General features: G+C 39.2%; 1 protein-coding gene across 1 annotated transcript in view; it reads right to left on the bottom strand.

Annotated features, from left to right (window-relative positions):
* Positions 1–725: 725 nt before the first annotated feature.
* The window catches only part of abcc12 (ATP-binding cassette, sub-family C (CFTR/MRP), member 12), a 28,676-nt gene continuing 8,389 nt past the window's right edge, over positions 726–21,012 (bottom strand). Inside the window, exons 10-31 of the mRNA XM_055013285.1 lie at positions 20,669–20,776; positions 19,678–19,908; positions 19,521–19,592; positions 19,171–19,295; positions 17,023–17,095; positions 14,306–14,509; positions 13,460–13,594; positions 13,158–13,254; positions 10,586–10,636; positions 9,800–9,895; positions 9,585–9,688; positions 8,069–8,251; positions 7,685–7,911; positions 7,377–7,514; positions 6,489–6,678; positions 6,303–6,392; positions 5,974–6,163; positions 5,550–5,709; positions 5,371–5,449; positions 2,818–2,931; positions 1,282–1,446; positions 726–1,197 (exon numbers count right to left, since the gene is read on the bottom strand). Coding sequence (XP_054869260.1) covers positions 1,105–1,197; positions 1,282–1,446; positions 2,818–2,931; positions 5,371–5,449; positions 5,550–5,709; positions 5,974–6,163; positions 6,303–6,392; positions 6,489–6,678; positions 7,377–7,514; positions 7,685–7,911; positions 8,069–8,251; positions 9,585–9,688; positions 9,800–9,895; positions 10,586–10,636; positions 13,158–13,254; positions 13,460–13,594; positions 14,306–14,509; positions 17,023–17,095; positions 19,171–19,295; positions 19,521–19,592; positions 19,678–19,908; positions 20,669–20,776 — 2,925 coding nt within the window. The 3' untranslated portion in view covers positions 726–1,104. The remainder of the gene's footprint in view (positions 1,198–1,281; positions 1,447–2,817; positions 2,932–5,370; positions 5,450–5,549; positions 5,710–5,973; positions 6,164–6,302; positions 6,393–6,488; positions 6,679–7,376; positions 7,515–7,684; positions 7,912–8,068; positions 8,252–9,584; positions 9,689–9,799; positions 9,896–10,585; positions 10,637–13,157; positions 13,255–13,459; positions 13,595–14,305; positions 14,510–17,022; positions 17,096–19,170; positions 19,296–19,520; positions 19,593–19,677; positions 19,909–20,668; positions 20,777–21,012) is intronic.

Raw genomic sequence — 21,012 nt, forward strand, 5'->3', positions numbered from 1 at the left:
TTTTTTCTCTTACTCTGGGCCATTTTTGTGAAGGTCTTTCTTAACCAAATGTCGAAGATTAATTTAAAATCCATCCTCATTTCTGTTGGATCATTGGGGCAAACATTCCATGTCAATCTTCCTCAGATGGTACTCAGGCTCCCTGGATTTTTTGGTAAAGGTTCTTGTCAGTTTGCATCAGCTCGGCTGATCTTCATGCTTATTTTTAATCAGTTACAATTAGCATAAACTGTTTAAACTGAGCAATAAACTAAAAAATTATTTTCCACCTTATTCCCAAGTGAGATTTTTATGCAACAAGAGACAGGACTGAACATGAATGTCTTAACATGCTTTTTAAAAGTGACTCATTCCTTTGGATCTTTATGTGTAAAGCTTATATGCATAACTTGATGTATATTTTGCATAGCTCCATGGCTTGCATTGAGAGCAGAACATGAGAGGATGGAATGTGGAGAGATAAAGGAAGGCTTGAGAGAGCAGGCAGGGGATGAGACCCCACCAATAAACAACAATAACCTCAACTATAAGAAATACCATGCCTTAATAAGATTTCACTGCAGGAAAACTTCTTCTTTGTATCGCACTGGCTGGACTGGATACCCATACATGTAAAATACTCTTTGGAGAGACCCACAACTGTACTGAAAACTTTGTTGATGAACTGACATAAAACCTGTAAAAACAAACAAGCAAAAAAAAAAAAAAAAAAAATACACAGCAGCTCTCATTTTTCAGATTTCTTTATATGAATTCAAGATGCACTCCATATTTATACAACAAATTCAAACCTTACATGTAGTGGTTTGCAAATTTCAGCAAACAAGGACATATAAAATAAATAATATGTTAAAATATTCATAGCAAATCATATCCACCAGGGCACAAATCTGTTAAAGAACAATGTCTATGCATTTTTGTCAGCAGCGAGAAGAGATAAATACGTCACTATTTACATATCTTGAAAGGTGAAAGACTCAAATGTTATCAGTCCAGGTTGCAGCATTACAATACTGATTAGGTGTGGCTGTGTAAATGAATAAGATCAATATGTTATGGTGATCATTGTGTAGCAGCTCCTGGGTATCACAGCTCTTCTGTGGTTCATGTATTCACAGTATTAGCAGCAGCAAGGAGTGAGGAGAACATGGAGTCTGGTCTTTGCTTTAGCACATCTGGACTGTCTAACTCTACTGCCTGTTGGACACGAGAACACAAAGTAAGTTTAGGTTTACAATCACACATATTTAATTTCTTTGTATAATTATGTTAGTTTGTTACCTCTCCTTTGTCCATGACCAAAATACGATCTGCTTGCACCACAGTGTTGATGCGATGTGCGATGGTGAGCATGGTGCAATCACTGAAGGCGTCTTTGATAGTGTTTTGGATCAGAGCATCAGTCTCTGCATCGATGGAGGCTGTGGCCTCATCCAAAATAATGATCTGCCAAGCAACAGGAGGAAGGATTAGTGTAGAAGAAAGGACTGGTGTGAGAGGAGGACAGTTAGATTGACATGTCATTAAATACATAAAATGAAAAGGAATCCCAAGCATTAGTTTGATTGGTGAACATTAAGCAGCATGTAGCAGCAGGGACCCAGCAAATTAACTGTGCTTTAGCTGTAAAATTTTTATGCTGAAAACCTACAATAACATGAGTCTTCGAATAGAAAGTCTCAGAACCAAGTAAACTGTGATTTCAACTGTCATAACTTGTGTGTATATTTAAACACACCAGCCAAACATTTCAGATTGTTATTTTGGAGACTTTTTTGTTTATTTAGAGACACTGACAGTCTCATTCTCTAATAGATATGATAGCTGTTTTAATCATAAATAAATGTGTTGTATTCTTGTTTTCTGTCTGCTTCAGTAACATAGTTGAGATGTACAAGATCTGTAAAAATCATCCCAAAACACAGATATGTGTGACATATTTTGAATGGGTAGAAAATTTTGAAAATGAGTTAAAAAAAATGTCCTGAAACACATCTAGATTCCTAAGACTCAAGTTTTAGTTGGGCTTGCATTTTAGATTTCTTCTAGTTATTTGAGATCAAGAGTGACCATTAAATTTTTTCAAAAAAAGGATAATATTTAACGTCTGAATTCTCCGACAGTCCAAAAACATGCTGAGGTTAATTGGTAATTCTAAATTGTCTGTAGGTCTAAATGTGAGTGTGATTGTCTCATGTAGCCTTGTGATAGACTGGTGACCTGTCTAGTGTGTCCTCTGCCTTCACCCAAAGTCAGCTGGGATAGAATCCAGCCCCTAATGAGGATGAAGTTGTGTATAGATAATTGATGTATGGATGGGTGGATGGATGGAAGGTTGGATGGATGAATGGATTATTATTATTATTATTATTATTACTACTATTATTATGAACAATGCATTCTTTCTGAAAAAAAAGATGTCCACATATGTGGACCCAAGGTCTTGGGAGGTTAAGCTTTTAAAAGTCCAAGGGTTAATAAATAATTCAGATGGCTTAGTTTGTCTACGACAGGATTTGTCACATTTAAAAAGGTGACATTCCAAAACTCAGCAGGGATAATTGTTGATCTACAATGGAATAAATATTTGAAAGTAACACAGAATGCCTGAGAGCATTGTGTAGTATATTTTATTATTTTGAATACATCGTGTCTCCTGGTGCCTTGTTTAATAAATAAAGACAATTCCACCTTAAATTGACGCAAGAGAGGCTCAAAGTGGTGCACAAAATTTTATCAGAATGCAAAAAATGAAGTGTAGGTCCCACCCAATTATATTTATATGAAACCTACACCCATGCATATGAGTACATATACCTTGGAGTTACGGAGTAGCGCTCTTGCCATACACATCAGTTGTCTCTCGCCTACAGAGAAGTTCTCCCCATTCTCCAACACCTCTGCTTGTAGCTTCCTCTCCAGTCTGGAGATCTGATGAAATGAAATCATATTTAACAGCAATCAAACTTCCAAACATAGTTCAATAAAAAAGAGATGAAAAGGACAGATCATAAACTTTTAAAAGGAAGTAACATAACACTGTAGTTTGTGTCAATGTTTTTTAGTTATGACAACTTCTGGTGAGATTATATTCAACCAACAAACTACACCACATTAGAAGAATTTCCTTTTTTCTGCAACCCAAGTTATTTTTTAACACCAGTGGTAACCATCTGAAATTGTCCAGGGATGTTAACATAGAGGAGGGCAACTGAAATCCTGAACCCAAGGTGATAATGAAGTTAAGACAATTTCGTTAAGTAACCTCAACTGGAATTGAATTTTAAATGAACTAACGCAGTAATTTGAGTTGAAATTAACATTATTGTACAGTACCAGTCAAAAGTTTGGACACACCTTCTCATTCAATGATTTTTATTTATTTTAATTATTTTCTACATTGTATATTAATACTGAAGACATCAAAACTATGAAAAAACAATTATGGAACTATGTAGTGAACAAAAAAGTGTTAAACAAATCAGAATATGTTTTATGCTTTACATTCTTCAAAGTAGTCTCCTTTTGCTTTGATGACAGCTTTGCACATTCTTGGCATTCTCTCCATGAGCTTCATGAGGTAGTCATCTGAAATGGTCTTTCCAACAGTCTTCAAAGAGTTCCCAGAGATGCTGAGCACTTGTTGGCTTTTTTTTTTTGCCTTCTCTCTACAGTTCATCTCAATTCAATCTGGATTGGGTTTAGGTCAAGTGACTGTAGAGGCCAGGTCATCTGATGCAGGACTCCATCACTCTCCTTCTTGGTCAAATAGTCCTTACACAGTCTGGAGGTGTGTTTGGGGTCATTGTACTGTTGAAAAATAAACGATGGTCCAACTAAACACAAACTGGATGGGATGGCATGTTGCTGCAGGATGCTGTGGTAGCCATGCTGGTTCAGTGTGCCTTCAATTTTTAAGAAATACCCAACAGTGTCACCAGCAAAGCACCCCCCACACCATCATACCTCCTCCTCCATGCTTCATGGTGGGAACCATACATGTAGAGACCATCTGTTCACCTTTTCTGTGTCACAAAAAGACTTGGCGGGTGGAACCAAGGATCTCAAATTTGGACTCATCAGACCAAAGCACAGATTTCCATTGGTCTAATGTCCATTCCTTGTATTTCTTGGCCCAAACAAATCTCTTCTGCTTCTTATTCATCCTGAGTAGTGGTTTCTTTGCAGCAGTTCCACCATAAAGGCTTGATTCAAGCAGTCTTCTCTGAACAGTTGATGTAGAGATGCATCTGCTACTAGAACTCTGTGTGGCATTTATCTGGGCTCTAATCTGAGATGCTGTTAACTTGTGATTTCTGAGGCTGGTGACTTGGATGAACTTATCCTCAGCAGCAGAGGTGACTCTTGGTCTTCCTTTCCTGGGGCGGTCCTCATGTGAGCCAGTTTTGTCATAGCGCTTGATGGTTTTTGCAACTGCACTTAGGGATACATTCAAAATTTTTGCAATTTTCTGTATGGACTGACCTTCATGTCATAAAATAATGATGGACTGTCGTTTCTCTTTACTGAGTTGAGTGGTTCTTGCCATTCTATGGATTACAACAGTTGTCAAAAATGGCAACCCTACCTGTGTGCAACACACAACTGATGGTCTCAAACACATTAAGAAGTCAAGTAATTTCACAAATTGTCTCTGGACAAGGCACACCTGTTATTCAAAACCATTTCAGCTGACTACCTCATGAAGCTGACTGAGAGAATGCCAAGAGTGTGAAAAGCAGTAATCAAAGCAAAAGGGGTCTATTTTAAAGAATCTAAAAGATAAAACATATTCTGGTTTGTTTAACACTTTCTTGTTTATAGATAATTCTATTTGTGTTCATTCATAGTTTTAAAATAGTTCAAATAAATCAAAACTATTGAGAAGGTGTGTCCAAACTTTTGACTGGTACTATAATATATACTTATATACTTAAATAAATTGATATAATTACCAAAAGCACTATGTCAACCCAACCTATCAAAAGTTTGCAACTCAGAGAGTTTATTGAAATCAGTAAATTAGACGGCTATCAGAGAGGGATTTACATTATATAGTTTTGACGATGATATTTCTATTTATAGATTTTTCATACTAGACTAATAAAGAACAAAACTAATTCCTTACTAAGTTCTATTTTTTGCCTGTAAGGTTCGTCTGACTTCTGTTACTTTAATGACTGGTTTTAGGAAACATTGCAATTCAAAAATGTTTCACAAAGAGATGCCATTATTGTTCTGTGCATTGCACTTGCATGGTTGAAGTCAAATGAGTGCAAAAGTTTGCAAAGCTTCTCAATGAACAGAAGCAGGTGAAACCAAAGAATATGCTGATAATGTACTGTGCTTTATATTGTAATAGTTACATACTGTGTCCTTCATGTAGGTCTTCTCCAGTGCTGTCCAGATGTCCTCATCAGTGTAGTTATTAAAAGGGTCTAGGTTGTACCTGTAAGTAAGCACAGCTGGTTACCTGGTGACTAACTCATTGAACAGTTGCTTGTGTGTAAACGGAAACATCCGTGGATTTAGGGGCTAGCTCAGGTTACCTGACGGTACCAATAAACAGCACAGGGTCCTGGGGGATGATGGACAATTTGCTGCGTAGATCCTGCAGGCCAATGGCCATAATGTCCACTCCATCTATGAGGATGGTTCCTCCTGCTGGCTCCACTAGTCTGAATAGAGCCACGCCTAAAGAGGATTTCCCTAAATACACAAAGTACAGTCACTGAATAATAAGCTACAACTGCTGTCACAATGTGTCAGAGTTACATAACATGATGTTTGACATCAGGGCTGTGGGGCAATTCTGCTCTACAATCTGATAATTATAAACTGTTTGCTTCAGCCACTCAATTATCTTTTTTGTCTAAATGAACTTGATATTCTTCAAACATCCCAAATACAGCATACTGCATCTGATGGAATAACAAACATATAGGCAACAAAAATAAAGTTCCAGGGCCTTACCAGAGCCTGTCCTTCCCACAATGCCCAACTTCTCTCCAGCTCGGATGAAGAAATCAAGCCGGTTCAGTACAATGGGTGTATTCTCCCTGTACCTCATCTTATAGTCCTGGAAGGTGATGACTCCACTCTTGGGCCAGTCCTCTGGGATCTGAGCATCCTTTATGTGTCTTGGGGCCTCAGATTTGCAACCCTGCAACCACAGCAAAGAAGAACTTCAATGGAAGGAATACAAGAGATCTCAGAGGATAATTAAATGCAAAGTGAAACTTTTTGGCCTTGTTCTTAAGAACACCAGGACAGACGATTTGGTGGAAGGAGAGAGGTCTGACCGTGATATATTCCTGAAGTCGCTCTACTGAGTTGAACCTTGCCTCCACTTCTGTTGCCTGTCTCACCACATACTGAAGCATGCCTGTCAACTAGACATAGAACATAGAAAAAATCTGTTAATACATATGTTGCAACATATCTTTGAAAAGTAACAGAGCATGCATGAATTTGCTTTCCAGATATACCTGAATAGTATAGGAAATGGCCAAGCCTTTCAAAGATGGACTGATAAATTCGTTACTGCTGAGCACTACAAACAGAGCCACCAACAAGGTCATGGTAGCAGCCATGAAGTCCAGCCAGAAAGACAGCCAGCGTGTGCCAGAGTGAAACAGCAAGTAGTGGTTGGAGTTCAAATCATTGAGAGACTTGAACCTACAAAAACAAACAAACAAACAAACAAAAAACAAAGGATGAGCCAAAGTTTGTGGACAGTTGCTTACCCCAGTCATCAATAAAACAGTGTTTACAATGCAGATAAGTATCAGAGACATTGTCACTAAGACATCACCTGGTGAGCTGCACTGGATAAACATAAAGTAGAGACATTGAAATAAGTTTATTTTTTTCTGTTAAAGGTACAATATGTATGATGTTTACTGTAAAAAATGCAGAAATATAGCTGTCTGCTATGTAGAGATAAAGTGAAGTAACAGTGTCCTTAACAGTGTTAGTCTGGCTGCATTAACAAGTGTGTTAGTGCATGGTAATACATGTGAGGTCCTAACTGTTGGCTGTCTTTGCATTTATGAACAGACGCCCCACACTGCAGGTAAAAAGTAAAAATGTAGTTCTGATACTCTTTCTCTGCTTGTGTCTGTTCTGCATCAGTCTTTGTGTGTCTGCTTTCACACACAGTGCACTACACAGTGTTTTTTCATAGGCTCCAGCAGCTGTAGTCCAATAGACAATGGCATACACACTGAGCAGAACAGATGCTATTGGTTGTGGCTGGTTTATTATTTGTTAGCTCTCAAATACACAACCTTTCTGGTTGTGAGCAAAATTCGGGTCAATGCAACTGTTTGTTTGGGTCTACAGAACAGAGCCTTTAAGGAACTCTGGTATCTTACATTTTGATGTGGCTGTCTCTTATGTTGTAGGCATGGATGGTGCTGAGGCCCTGCAAGGTGGAGGTGGTGAGAGAAATGCAGGGAGAGCGACTGATGTTCTCCATCTTCTTCATCTGACGTATGCTCTTCTGGAATACACTACAGAAAAATCACAACAGATATTCAGCAGACCTAGAACATCTCTTTACTGTCACAAGCCTGCTTTTAAGACATCAAATTGTTACAAAATCTTTCAAATTGCACAAATGTCCTGCAGTCCCCATAGCAAAGAACTTGATCATGTTCAGACTGAACTGGTATAAACTCACAAGAGAATGAGGGAAAACAAAAGTCCAATAACAACCACAGCTGCCAGCATGGCAGGGAAGACTGATGCGATGATGACAATGGTGAATGTGACAAGCAGGCAAAACTGCAAGAAAGGGTCCATGTGGAGGGGAAGCACACTGTCCAGCTCCTCCTGGTCTTTAGAGAAACGGTTCAGGATGCGGCCTGTTGGCGTTGTGTCAAAGAAACTCATTGGACTGGCAATAATCTGAGGGAGGGAAACAATAAACCTTTATTAACACTCATAAGCTGCTAATTCATGCATTTTTTAAAAATGATCATGTTGACGTGATGAATAAGCACTACATTTAAAATTGAAATCTGTGTTGTGTATAAATTGATTGGGCTCAGACATCCAACTGTACCTTCTTGAACATAGTATCATGGAATTTGCAGCCAGCATTCAAGGTGACATGAGTGTAAAAGAAGCATTTGATGACCGCAAGCACCACCGTGACAATTATCATCACGCCATAAATCATTTGGTAGAACTGTAGGTCAGGGTTTTGTGAGATGTCACCCTCGTTTGAAGTTGTATTGCTGGGTGACTGGAGCAAAACAGAAAAAAACATATGATGTTAGTAGTGATCAGGGTTGGAGAGAAATGAAAAAAACTCAAAACACGAATAATTGAATAATGTGTTTTATCTTCTTGCGAATATTGTCCCCATACACATGACACAGCTTTTGAAACATGTAAAAACTTTAGTTATGACCTGTAAAATGAAAATGAAACATTCTGCACTGTTTTTAGGTCAATAATCAAATTCATGCCAATTTGTGGCATTGATTATGTTAACTGTACCTTTCCATTAAAGCAGCAGGCAAGGCCAAAAGCTTGGGGAGGGAAAACACATACCAGCACCTCCCAATGGGTGGATGGAAAACAGTCTAATGAGTTCAAGTTTTAAATATGTGCCATGAAGAGAAGGTGTATTCCACAATCAAGGCTGGTAAGATAAAGGACATCAAACCTTCACAGCAGCAGCTGATCTTCCAAGTTACAATCCTGTTTCGCTCTATTTTAGTGTTTTGTACTGGTTTAATTTGTCTTACAAACTGATTTCACAATTCTTACCCCCTCTTGGTTATTGTACCTTTATTTGCTCTATATACATTTGATGCAATTTGACTTTGCATTACAAAACAGCCTCTGTCCGCTCAACCATGAGTGTTGTCTTTATCTCACGTTCCATCAAATCCACTAAATAATTATTTAGTTATTTGACTATTTGTGACTATTTCTCTGCAGCATGAGGGAAGTAATCCCACAGTCATCCCTCCTGTGGTCAACTATGTTTGCTACATTGATTAAGTTATGTTGTGATGTGTGAAGTGGGAATTAAATAAATATAAAAAGTCAGTACAGGCTGTTACTGTCAAAACCAACAAAACATGAGTGAGTCTGCAGTGACTCTGGCTGCCAGATTACCCCCTGGAGAAACAATGCATCTCTGCTGGCTTGTCAGTGCTGGAAGACACTGACTCATTCATGTTTTGTTGGTTTTGGCAGTAACAGTTTGTACTGACTTCATTTAATTTCCACTTCACACATCTCAACATAGCTTAATCAATGTAGCAAACGTAGTTGACCGCAGTTGGTGGGATTACTTCCTCCATGCTGCAGAGAAATAGTCACAAATAGTCAAATTAAAGAACTAAATAATCATTTAGCGGATCTGATGGAACATGAGATAAAGAAAATATTCATGGTTGAGTGGACAAAGGCTGTTCTGTAATGCACGGTCAAATTAAATCAAATTGCCAGTGCTGGAAGACACTGACTTCTCTACTCTCTGGCTGTCCAAATCACACTGGAACGTATATCAATCTGAACTGTATCCAGCTGTGGGAAATCTGAGAGAGAGAGATGATTCTCACCCCGTCACCCTGTCCCAGCCAGTAGCTGAGCCACCAGTTGCTGAAGGCTGTGGATCCAATCATCAGGACAATGTTCAGGATGGTGAGGAAGGTGACGATGTAGCCTGCAGCAACACAATGACACCATATTTAACCAACCAGGTGGTACATGTAAACTGTGCATTATTGTGTGCGTGTGCGTGTGTGTGTGTGTGTGTGTGTGTGTTGAATCAGACCTCCCGCTGCCTTGCAGTACTGCTGGTAGATCCTCCAGGAGACAGCCCCTTCTGTGGACAGCTCCTGACTGACCAGCTGATCACTAGCCTTGACAGCTGTTTAAGAGGAAAAAATACATATTTTAGAGTCATAGCATGAATAAAGAAATCATTTACACCAGTTCATATCCTGACTGATTGGATTACATTCCTACAGAACAACAACCTGAAGGGACTTGCTTCCCTGAAGACTGAATTATCAAGACAAATGCTACATTCACAAAGGTACAAATTAAAAATTTATATAACTACAGAAAGATCATAAATATATTATATACGTGCAAGGACTATGATGATAAAACAAGATGCATGCCCGTATGCTGTTTAAATATACTGACCAGTGAAGTTGTGCACACGTTGTCTGTTAGCGTCATGACTTCCATGCAAAGAATACATGCATTACATTCAAAAAATTCAGGACTAATTCTGCAGTAACAACAGATCTGAAGCAAAAATCTGGTACAGCCTCTCCCACCAGATGAGCATAGACACATGCACATGCTAAGTGAACATCCTCTTTTGAACCCACTGCACCACCACATCCGACTTTCACAGTCGACTTTGTTGCTATTTACACTATCACATCTACTCTGGGTAAAAAAGGCTTTGATTGGCTACAATCTCCTGTCATGGGTTCGATCTTACTCTTACACCACTTGATTTACAAAATGCTGAGAGGCCATTGTAAATTTTTTTCCCAGTCATGCAAATTTCCTACCCTGGCTTTAATGAGCTTTGAGGACTTACATATTTGGTCAGCTTTCGTTTCATCATCCTTTTCATCTGACATGTCAAATGCTGGAAGGAAGCACAGATGTCAGTCAGTATACATTTCTATTTACCACACAGAATCTGACATAACTATCTCATATACTACTCCAGTAAACATTGAGAAATGTGGCTGGGTGTTGGGAGAAGATAATTCCTGAGTGATGTGTCATAAAAAATATCAAGTAGTGTGATTGAAGATTGAATGATGTTTATGACATCCTACAATGGATTAAAAGGAGTTCTGGTTTATTTTGGCATATTCTCAAAAGTAAACTACACTGCCCAGCCAAAAAAAGTCACACACTCTAATATTTCATTGGACTGCCTTTCGCTCTGAGAACGACACACATTCACTGTGGCATCGTTTCCATAAGCTTCTGCAATGTCACAGCATTTTTTCTGTCCAGAGTTGCATTAATTTTCTACCAAGATCTTATATTGATGATGGGGGAGTTGGACCACTGCACAAAGTCTTCTCCAGAACATCCTCTGTGGAGGCCAACCCATATGTGAAAATTATGTCTCATGCTCCCTGAGCCGCTCATTCACAATGTGAGCCCCATGAATCTTGGCATTGTCATCTTGGAATATGCCCATGCTATCAGGGGAAGAAAAACTCCATTCACGGAAAGACCTGGTCATTCAGTATATTCAGGTAGTCAGCTGACCTAATTCTTTGGGCACATAACATTGCTGAACCTGACCAACCCCAGATCATAACCCTAACCTCCATAGGATTCTAGCCATGAATAGTGCATCACTTCATCCGCCTCCCTTCTAAACCTGATGCCCCCATCACTCTGGAACAGGGTAAATCTGGACTCATCAGACCACATGACCTTCTTCCATTGCTCCAGAGTCCAAGCTTTGTGCTAGCTAGCAAACTGAAGCCTTTTCTTCTGATTTGCTTCACTGATCAGTGGTTTTCTTAGAGCTACACAGCTGTTTAGTCCTAATCCTTTGAGTTCCTTTCGCATTGTATGTATAGAAATGCTCTATTAAACATAGCCATGAGTGCTACTGTTCATTCCCTATGATCACACAAGAGTTTGTTCTGACCACATTTGTTCCTTGATGATGATGGTTCACCACTATCCTTCAGGTTTTAATAACGGGTTGGACAGTTCTTAACCTGATTTTAGCAGTTTTAAAAATCTCCTTAGTTGTTTTCTTTGCTTGATGTATTTCAATAATTTGACACATCTGAGATAGATTAACATTTTTTTTCATGACCACAGGATATGTCTTCCGACGTGGTTGTTTAAGTAATGAGAAGCTACTCACTGCATCAGCTACGGTTAAATAAGTTGTTGCCCGCTGAAACGTATTCATCACTGCAGTAATTATCCAATGGAAGGTTCATACCTCTCTGCTTAGTTAAATCCTAGTGGCGATTTATTTATTTTTTTTTGGACAGGCAGTGTAACTTGTTGTTAAGGCGATAATTGTAAATGACAACTACTTCATCTTCTCTGTAGACTCAAACTCAAAAAGAAATTGCCTAAATGTTCTTGCCTTAAAAAGCTGTCTCCTGATTTCATGACCTTTTACCTCCTCATTCTGTAATTGCTCTTTAATGAGCTCACTCTTTTGCCAGAAAACTTTGCTCCACAGAGAGTTGTGCCAAGTCTACAACATGTTGCACCAATCCTACTCTATTCACTGTATTTATGCTCTCTGATTCATTGCACTATATTGCTTTTCGGGTTGTATTTCTAGTAGTTATATAACATTACTATAAACAGATTTATTGGTGTGTGTTTGTGCTGATCTCTATCTTGAATAGGGATGGGTATCGTTACCATTTGAACAGTACTACCAATGCTGCTTATCAATCCTGTACTTTGCTGGCATTCTTATCGGTACATTTTGAATGCTTTTGTTTGTTTGTTTGGGTTTGGTTTTGGTTTTGTAAAAAATAAATAAAGATTGTTTTATTTTTTCCTATGTACTGTACTTGAAATGAAATGTATTTAGACACTAATGTTGCATTGATGGGATTATCAGAGCCTTGTGGACAGTGTCACAGGTTTTACTCACAAAATAAAATATTATACAATGTGTTCCATTAAACTGTCCAGCATTACACTACCATTCAAAAGATTGAGGCCACTTACAAATGTCCTTATTTTTGAAAGAAAAGCAGCTTTTTCAATGAAAATAACATTAAATGGATCATAAATCCAGTCTAGACATTGTTAATGTGGTAAATGACTGTTCTAGCTGTAAACAGCTGATTTTTAATGGAATATCTCCATAGGGGTACAGAGGAACATTTCCAGCAACCATCACTCCTGTGTTCTAATGCTACATTGTGTTAGCTAATCATGCTGAAAGGCTAATTGATGAATAGAAAAGCTTTGTGCAATTATGTTAACACATGAATAAAAGTGTGAGTTTTCATGGAAAACATGAAATTGTCTGGGTGACCCCAAACTCCTGAATGGTAATGTATATCAGAATTTAAAGCTCCAACTTGAACAGTTATGAAGGACCTTATTGATTCTCCCCTCCTCCCTAATCATGACTACAGCCTTAGTTTCCATACCAGGGTTCACCAGTCCACTGTCTGCATGCTGTCTGAGCTCATCGTCCTGTAACTGGTCAGCACCTTGGGGTGACACCTCCTCCTCTTCTTTGTGAGTCTGGCAATCAAGACAATCAAGAAGACAGTTTCACAAAAACAAGCCCAACCAAACCTATGGACTGTGTTTTCCCTAGTCATTGTGTTTATTGTTCTTGAGCTATTAAACCATTAAAGAACTGCTGAGAAGGTTTTACAGCTACTTTACGTAAGGCAACACTGACAGAGTAATGTTGCCACAATAAAGCTTCTGGTGAAACTCTTACTTTGGACTGTTCTAACTGGTAGTTACTGATGAGCTGAGCGTAGCGTCCTTTGGCTGTCATCAGGTCCTCGTGGTTTCCGGCCTCCAGGATCTCACCATCCTCCAGAACCAAGATATCATCACAGAACTCCAAATACTAGGGGACATGTGAGGGAAATCATGTCAACAAAACAGCTCAGAACTGCAGCCACATAGACATTTGTGGCATTTTACAGACACTCTTATCTGACTCATATTATTCACAACCCATGAAAAAAGATAACACTAAGAGGAAGCAGTAGAAATTACAGAACACTACCTGATGGGTGATTTACATTCACTTTGTATACTGCAGAGATAAAAGAAAAAATGTACTTTATAAGCATTTCTTTGTAACTGTATTAACCCAGAATGCTCTGTAATTGCTGACAATTTTGACAGAGTTGTTTTAAAATGTCATATTTTAAAAGTTGTTTGATATTTGAGTAAATATGACTATTGGATATATTTTTATTGTGATTCTCCATTATCCTCAAAATGATTACAAGACTTAAGTGAGTTCCTGCTTTTGGGCAAAGAAATAGCCTGGCATGTAAAACCGTGACATATTAATGCTGCACTTTGGTTTTATACATATGAAACAAATGAAGGAATAAAAGTGCTGGTAGTCAGATTTTGTTGCCTTTAGACAGAGCAGGCAGAATGTTTCACCTTTTTCCCTGTATGTGTGCAATGCAAAGCTGCCTTATGTATCATAATTATTGTCACATAACATGAGTGTCTATGAAGTGTTGACGTTTTCCAAAGAAAGTTAAATATTGTTAGGTTGAGCGTCAGCCAAAGAAAAACTCATCGTCTATTTTCTTACCTGGAGCTGGTGTGTTACCAAGATGATGGATTTTCCTTGGAGCTCCTTCTTTACGCATTCTTCAAAAATGTGTTTCCCGACATGAGCATCAACAGCAGAGAGCGGATCATCAAGGAGGAAGATGTCCTTATCGGAGTAGACAGCTCTGGCCAGGCTGATCCTCTGCTTCTGTCCCCCAGACAGATTCAGCCCTCGCTCTCCAATCTGCCAACAAAACAACAAAGACCGCTAGCCACAAGGTCTGCTATCTCATAAAATCCACTTCTCTACTTTTACAACAGAATAAATAAAGACAGGGCCTGCGTTTGCAAACAGAGAGGACATATGCAGGCAGGCACTGATAGTGAAGATGGCACAGTGGTCACAGCTCCAAGAAAATACAGAGAAGGCAGACTGGGACTTCAAGAACAAGAAGCTTCCAAAATCAAAAGAAAAGACCTGATATGCAGCTTCATGTAACATGGTAGCTTGGAATCAATGATTTATGCCATCCAAGAGTGGTTACAGAGATCACACAAATTCACTCTTAAAATCAAAAATACAAAAATTCACTGAGCTGGTTCATTTTCAAACAGCAAAAACAATGTACGAAGCAAGAAACGAGCAACTTCTTGTAAATATTCTGAACTCTGATGACAGTTACAGTTGGAGGGGGGATTTAAAATGAAAACATGGTAGATTTTGCACAACACTAAAGTCCTTTTGTCTTTCAATATTTGGAGTGAGGTTATAAGGATTGGAGGTGGGGCTCAAATGGGGCTCAATGACCAAGTTTAAAAAGCAGAACAAAAATGTGGTTTTCATGAGGCACGGGGGGAGGAGGGGCTTTCACATGGTTGTATCACTGATTATTGAATATTTGTTTTAATATTATTTATTTTCTATTTTGTTTGTAAATATGTACATAAATAACTATGGGAGTGGGATACCAAGTGACTGATTGTGGAGATGGAGAAGAGGTACGAGTAAAAAAGCTTATGCTTCGTCCTACTCCTTTTGTTGTTGTTTTGAATACTTTGATTTGTTTTTGTGGATTTTTTTTCTCACATGTCTGAAATAAAAACATTCATTCATTCAAGAATTTGTAAACCTCCCTCACTTTATACATGATTACTGTTCTGTCTCCGGACATTTAGCCCTTGTCCACACGTAGCCGGGTATCTCACAAAACGAAGATATTTTTCTACGATTCGGCCTATCATCCACACGAAAATGCAGATTTACGTCATCAAAAACGATTCTTTTTAAAAACTCCGACCAAAGTGAAGGTTTGCGAATTCTCCGTTTTATGCGTCTGCATGTGGACATCAGTAACCGGGGTTTTGCGTTTCGAAACGTCACCGCCTGCGACAAAATATGTTCTTACGTCACATATGCGACCTGTGTTTACATTCGGTAACAGTATGGATGCTCTCACAAGGTTTTGGGCGCTGTTTCTTGTACAGGCGCTTTTTACTTGCTTGTTTTTACAAGCCCAGATACTGCTCCACATTCAACAACACAGGCGAAGGACGACGTTAAGGACGGTTATTCTCCACCACCTTGCTAGGATTTGGGGAACTACTGCCACCTAAAGGTCTGGCATGCTTATGAATGTGCTGAAAAACGCACTTATGCGGTTAGGTGTGGATGAAGTTTTTTTCTAAAAACGAGGTGGTGTGTACCTAAGTTTTTTTCTAGACGGAGGGGGAAGGATATTCGGTTTTACAAAAACCCGGCACCCTGTGGACAAGGCCTTAGTTTCACAGTAGAAGATGCAAGCTGACATGGTTGGTTATCATGTCCTCAGTTTCTGCATCTAGTCCTCCTGTCTGCACCCAGTTTTTCTCTCTTCCTCTTTGTGTCTGTCTGCTGCAGCCTGATACATCATGACTATCAAAACCTGCTTTAAATGCTCATCTAACCCAGAATTTAAAGTCTGCTCATGCATTCCACAGATGTTCCAGCTTCTGTTCCTTCCCCTCCTTCCTGATCTGTCCCTCCTGCCAGCTGTCCTTGGCTCCACACTCCATGGATCTCCACCTAGATCCTCCTCAGACCCAGACTCCCAACTGCCTGCCCAAGACTCAGCCTTCGCCTCAGACTCTAAGCAACCAGCCCCAGGTTTCCAGTAACCTATCCAACCCTGAGGCCCCATTTTCCTGCTGCTTCAAAGAAATTATCTGTTTCTTGGTGTCTGCACTAGGATCGATCAGCCGTGAAAGATTGTTTGTAAGAATGCCATTGTCATTAGTAAGGGTAAATGTGAGAAAATCATACCCAAAGTGTGACACTGTCAAATCATGCGCCTTAATTTGTATAGGCTAATGATCAACTTGATCAGTCGTCATCATGACAGTAAGCTGGAACTCTGACACCTGGTCAACAACAGAATAAAAGCTCTTCGCTGCAATCATGGAAATTTCAACTGAGGATATTTGTAAAATAGTTGTGCTGCTCTTTCTAACTAGATCATAGACGTAGAAGAGATGTGACTCAGCCTTATTCATGTATCTTCTGACATGGCTTAAAAACACGTGTGGCCCCGTTAAATTATAAAGAGCTGTGACAAGTCTGTGTGGCCTTTTATGGAAATGGCGGTTTATCAAAACCATCAGTGTTTAATGTCACCTCTGTGTGTGTTTTCACATCACATCACATTAAGGGTTGTCATCAGAATGTGCTAAAGAAATTGTTAAAAAGAGATTTGAAACTGCCAGTTTGGAGCGAGCACCTACCTCCGTTTGATCACCATACGGCAGGATCTTCAGGTCAGCTCTGAGGCTGCAGACATCCACAACTCGATCATATCTGTGGAGCAGTTATTTAAAGAACTATTCATATTAACTCATTCCTCATTAAAAGATGCACATTAACAATGCTTTAAATTGTTTTGCTCAGATCTAAAGTCCTCGTGGTTTTATGAAAGGTTATGTAGGAGTAGATTTACTCTTTATGAGTCTATATTGTCACCAGATCAGCAATCTGCCTTCAAACCAGCTCTGTCAGCAAGTATATAAGAGAGATGATCTCTGCTCTTGTATGAATACCTTGCCAGATGTAAATTCACAGAAATAACAGGAATGTGAATATTTTTCATATCAAAACCTCCAAAAAAAGTCCCACTTTAGGCTGAGGCTGTTTTTTACAGTCAGTGTCAGTGTGGTTGGTAGGAACACTTCAAACATTTTAACTATAGTAGATTGGGGTTTTGGCCATTCACGTATTCTTTCAGCTTGGTTGTTACTCACGGCAGAATTATCTGATGATCGGCGTACGTTTGTCCTTCTGTCTGTGAATCTGTCTGTGCGCAACATTATTCAGGACAAACAGATTTGGATGAAATTTACAAAGGAGGTCAGAAATGACACAAGGACCACCTCATTCGATATTGTCTGGATCCATAGATTTGTTAAAGATTTCTGTATCATTGCGAGATAGCGGCACAGTGTCACTGTAATTATGAGAACAAGTGAACACTACATCAGCTTCCTGCTGACGATCACATGATTGTGATCCTACTACAAATCGACCACTGTGGACTTATCGGGACTTATTCGTCAGAAATCAGACAACAACTGAGCAGCCTTGGTGGAGTGCTGCGTTCTCTGAGTGCTTTTCTTGTTTTTTTTAATTTTTTTGTTACTTTTTTTGGTTTTGAAATCATTTTCCCCATGTGTTCTTGTTTTACCTTACATGCCTTTGGGTTTGACTGAGTACCTGTTGTGCCTTCTAACAAGTTTTTAGTGAGTATCTCCAAAGATCTGCCTCAGCACCCTGACAGTTTTCTACACTTACTACATAATCAGGAGGTAGTATCTGCCCCACAATTCCTGATGCCTCAAGTGCTTGTCTCATGAGTAGATTTCAGAGGAAACACATCCCCCTCAATGTTTAGAAAACAGAAATTTGACCCTCTGTACAGTGGAACAGTGGTTAGCGCTGTCGCCTTGCAGCTAGAATGAGGATTAATAGATGGATGGATGATAGGAGGATTAGGAGACTAATTTTGAAAAAGCAACAATACCTCCCACAACACTGGGTCTTTCTTTACTTCCAAAATATCAGTATAAATTATGAGCTTGAGCAACCATTGAATCTTTTGTGGCAGATGTAATTATCTCCACACACACATAAGACAAGGAGGGGCTTTGAGATTTTATAGCATGGCTGCAGTGTGTGGATACTACCCCCTGACTGGGTGCTGTGTGCAAAGATCTGTCAGGCTGCAAAGGCCAAGCCTCAGAGGGATTAATCAATAGTGAAGCCCATTTGAGAGCTTCCCACATACGTAAAGGACTGGAACTAGGTCCAGCAATTACAATGATTTTCTAACTAGTTTTCTGTGTCAGCTGCATTCTGTCATCCAATTGTGTATTGTCTGTTGGGGTACATATAGTCCAGTGTCTTCTTCAGTTAAGCTGTAAGATTTTTAGCCACGTTAAAGGCCTATGTGTCTGTCAAAGACTGTGAAAAAGTTAACTATGCCTTTATCACCACACCGTAATTCTCTGTATGTGGGTGCAGAGCAGTTATCTCTTCAGCATCTGCAGCTGCTTGTCTGTTAACAGGAAATAGAAGGTGTGATAACATAACTCTAGTACTGGCCTCCCTCCATTGGCATTCTGTCCATTTCAGGATTGATCTTCAAAATTTTGCCTTCCAGTATTCTCTTTTTGTTTTTTGTTTTTTGAATCTTGCATCAGTTAATTGCCTCCTCTGTCTTGTCTGTCCAGTCTAAGCTGAACTCTAACAATGATCTTGCATATTGTTTCTTCTTAGTTAGTAATACGCCTCATCCTTTCCATGTTCAACTGTCACATTTCATTACAGTTATTAAGCTATAATTAGTGATCATCATTTAAGTGAGCTAAGTGATTAATTACTTGGCCTGGTCAAGAGGTTGCCCCATCAGGATGTTTTCTTGGACAGTTCCATGGAAAATCCAGGCTTGTTGGGAAACATAGGCAAATGTCCCATCAGCTGTGACTGAGCCCTGAAGAAGGTGCATCTAAAATGAACAAACAAGAAGGCAGTCCTGAGAAAAGCCGCACGTACGCAACAGTTAAATAAAGTTAAATAGTTAGACTGAGGGAAAACATAATAAAGACAAGGAGGGTCATTTGTGTTAAACAATGGCAGAGAATAAACAGTGAAAAATAAGGCCAATAAAAATGTCAGGGATATGCAGAGATTAAAAAAAGATAACAGCAAAAAACACAAAGGAAGAACCAACCTGTTCCAAAATGCAAGAAATCAATGATGACTTGCCGCTCCCCACATTCCCACAAACGCCAAGCAGGTTGCCCTTCAGGAAACAACGCAGACCTTACTGGTTGACTTTTAACAGACTTAAGATAACACGATTCATCTTCATCAGAGGTAAAGCTCACCTTAGGCAGTGTGAAGGAGATGTTTCTCAGGGTAGGCAAAGATTCAGTCTCTCTGTTATCAGATTTCCCATTCATTTTCTGTTCTGTGACTCCATTGGCTGAGCTAGGTGGCGGGTCTGGCTGGCTGCCTGGTATGGTCCAGGAAAGCGTAGCATTTTTCATCACTATCGCAGAGTCACTGTCTTTCTTTTGCATGAGGTACAGCTCTGGATTCTGGATCAGTAATAATTTCTGCAACCGCCACACATGATATTTCATGATTTTGAAATTGAGATTTTTGTTGCAAGTCAGATCAGTGGTAGTGATAAATATACACTGATCAACCACATATTAAAACCACTGACAGGAGACTTAAATGACTTTGATTGTCTTGTTGGAAAGCAATGTTCTGGTGGGAAACATGTCATTAGGATGTTACACTGACATATACACTAGCATTCAAAAGTTTGGGTTCATTTAGAAATGTCCTCATTTTTTAAAGAAAAACAGCTTTTTCAATGAAGATAATATAAGAGATAACCAGAAATACAGTCTAGGCATTGTCACGTGGCAAATGATGATTCTAGCTGGAAACAGCTGATTTTTAATGGAATATCTCCATAGAGGTACAGAGGAACATTTCCAGCAACCATCACTCCTGTGTTCTAATGCTACTTTGTATTAGCTAATGGTGTTGAAAGGCTAATTAATGATTAGAAAACCCTTGTGCAGTTATGTTAGCACATAAATAAAAGTGTGATTTTTCCTGGAAAACATGAATTGTCTGGGTGACCCAAACTTTAGAACAGTAGTGTATGTCCCCACCAACATAACACACCAAGCACTGGTGCATAATGAGATTTTTACCTTTCACTAAAGATAAGACAACACAGTCTTGCAGGTTGTATTGCTGAATGACATAATAACAGAAGAAACTTAATGTATGCTAAACTGAGTAGTGAATACTACTACTAGCATTACCAGTAGAGTATTAAACAAAAGAAGAGTTTACCTTTAATCGTGCTATCGACACAGCAGCCTCAGCCAGGGCTTTAACACACATAGGCATAAGAGCAAGGCAGAATCTCATGGAGTTGAAGATGGCAATAGTGGTAAAGGCCTGGTAATAACAGAGAATAATGCTCTTTAGTGTGAGCACAGAGGAAAAAAACATGGAACAAAACTTAAACAAAGTCACATGCTCCTATTTCATGTGGCAGGCTCATACATGCTGTAAAAGGACAGAGCTCGTTATTCTCTTTAGACTAAATGCAGACTTCTCACTATGTCCTGATCATTATAGATGAGGACATAATGTCAGAGTGGGCATGTTGGCACAGTGTAGTTGTACTGCTG

This window comes from Amphiprion ocellaris, chromosome 1 (genome assembly GCF_022539595.1).
Source record: "Amphiprion ocellaris isolate individual 3 ecotype Okinawa chromosome 1, ASM2253959v1, whole genome shotgun sequence".
Lineage (NCBI taxonomy): Eukaryota > Metazoa > Chordata > Actinopteri > Pomacentridae > Amphiprion > Amphiprion ocellaris.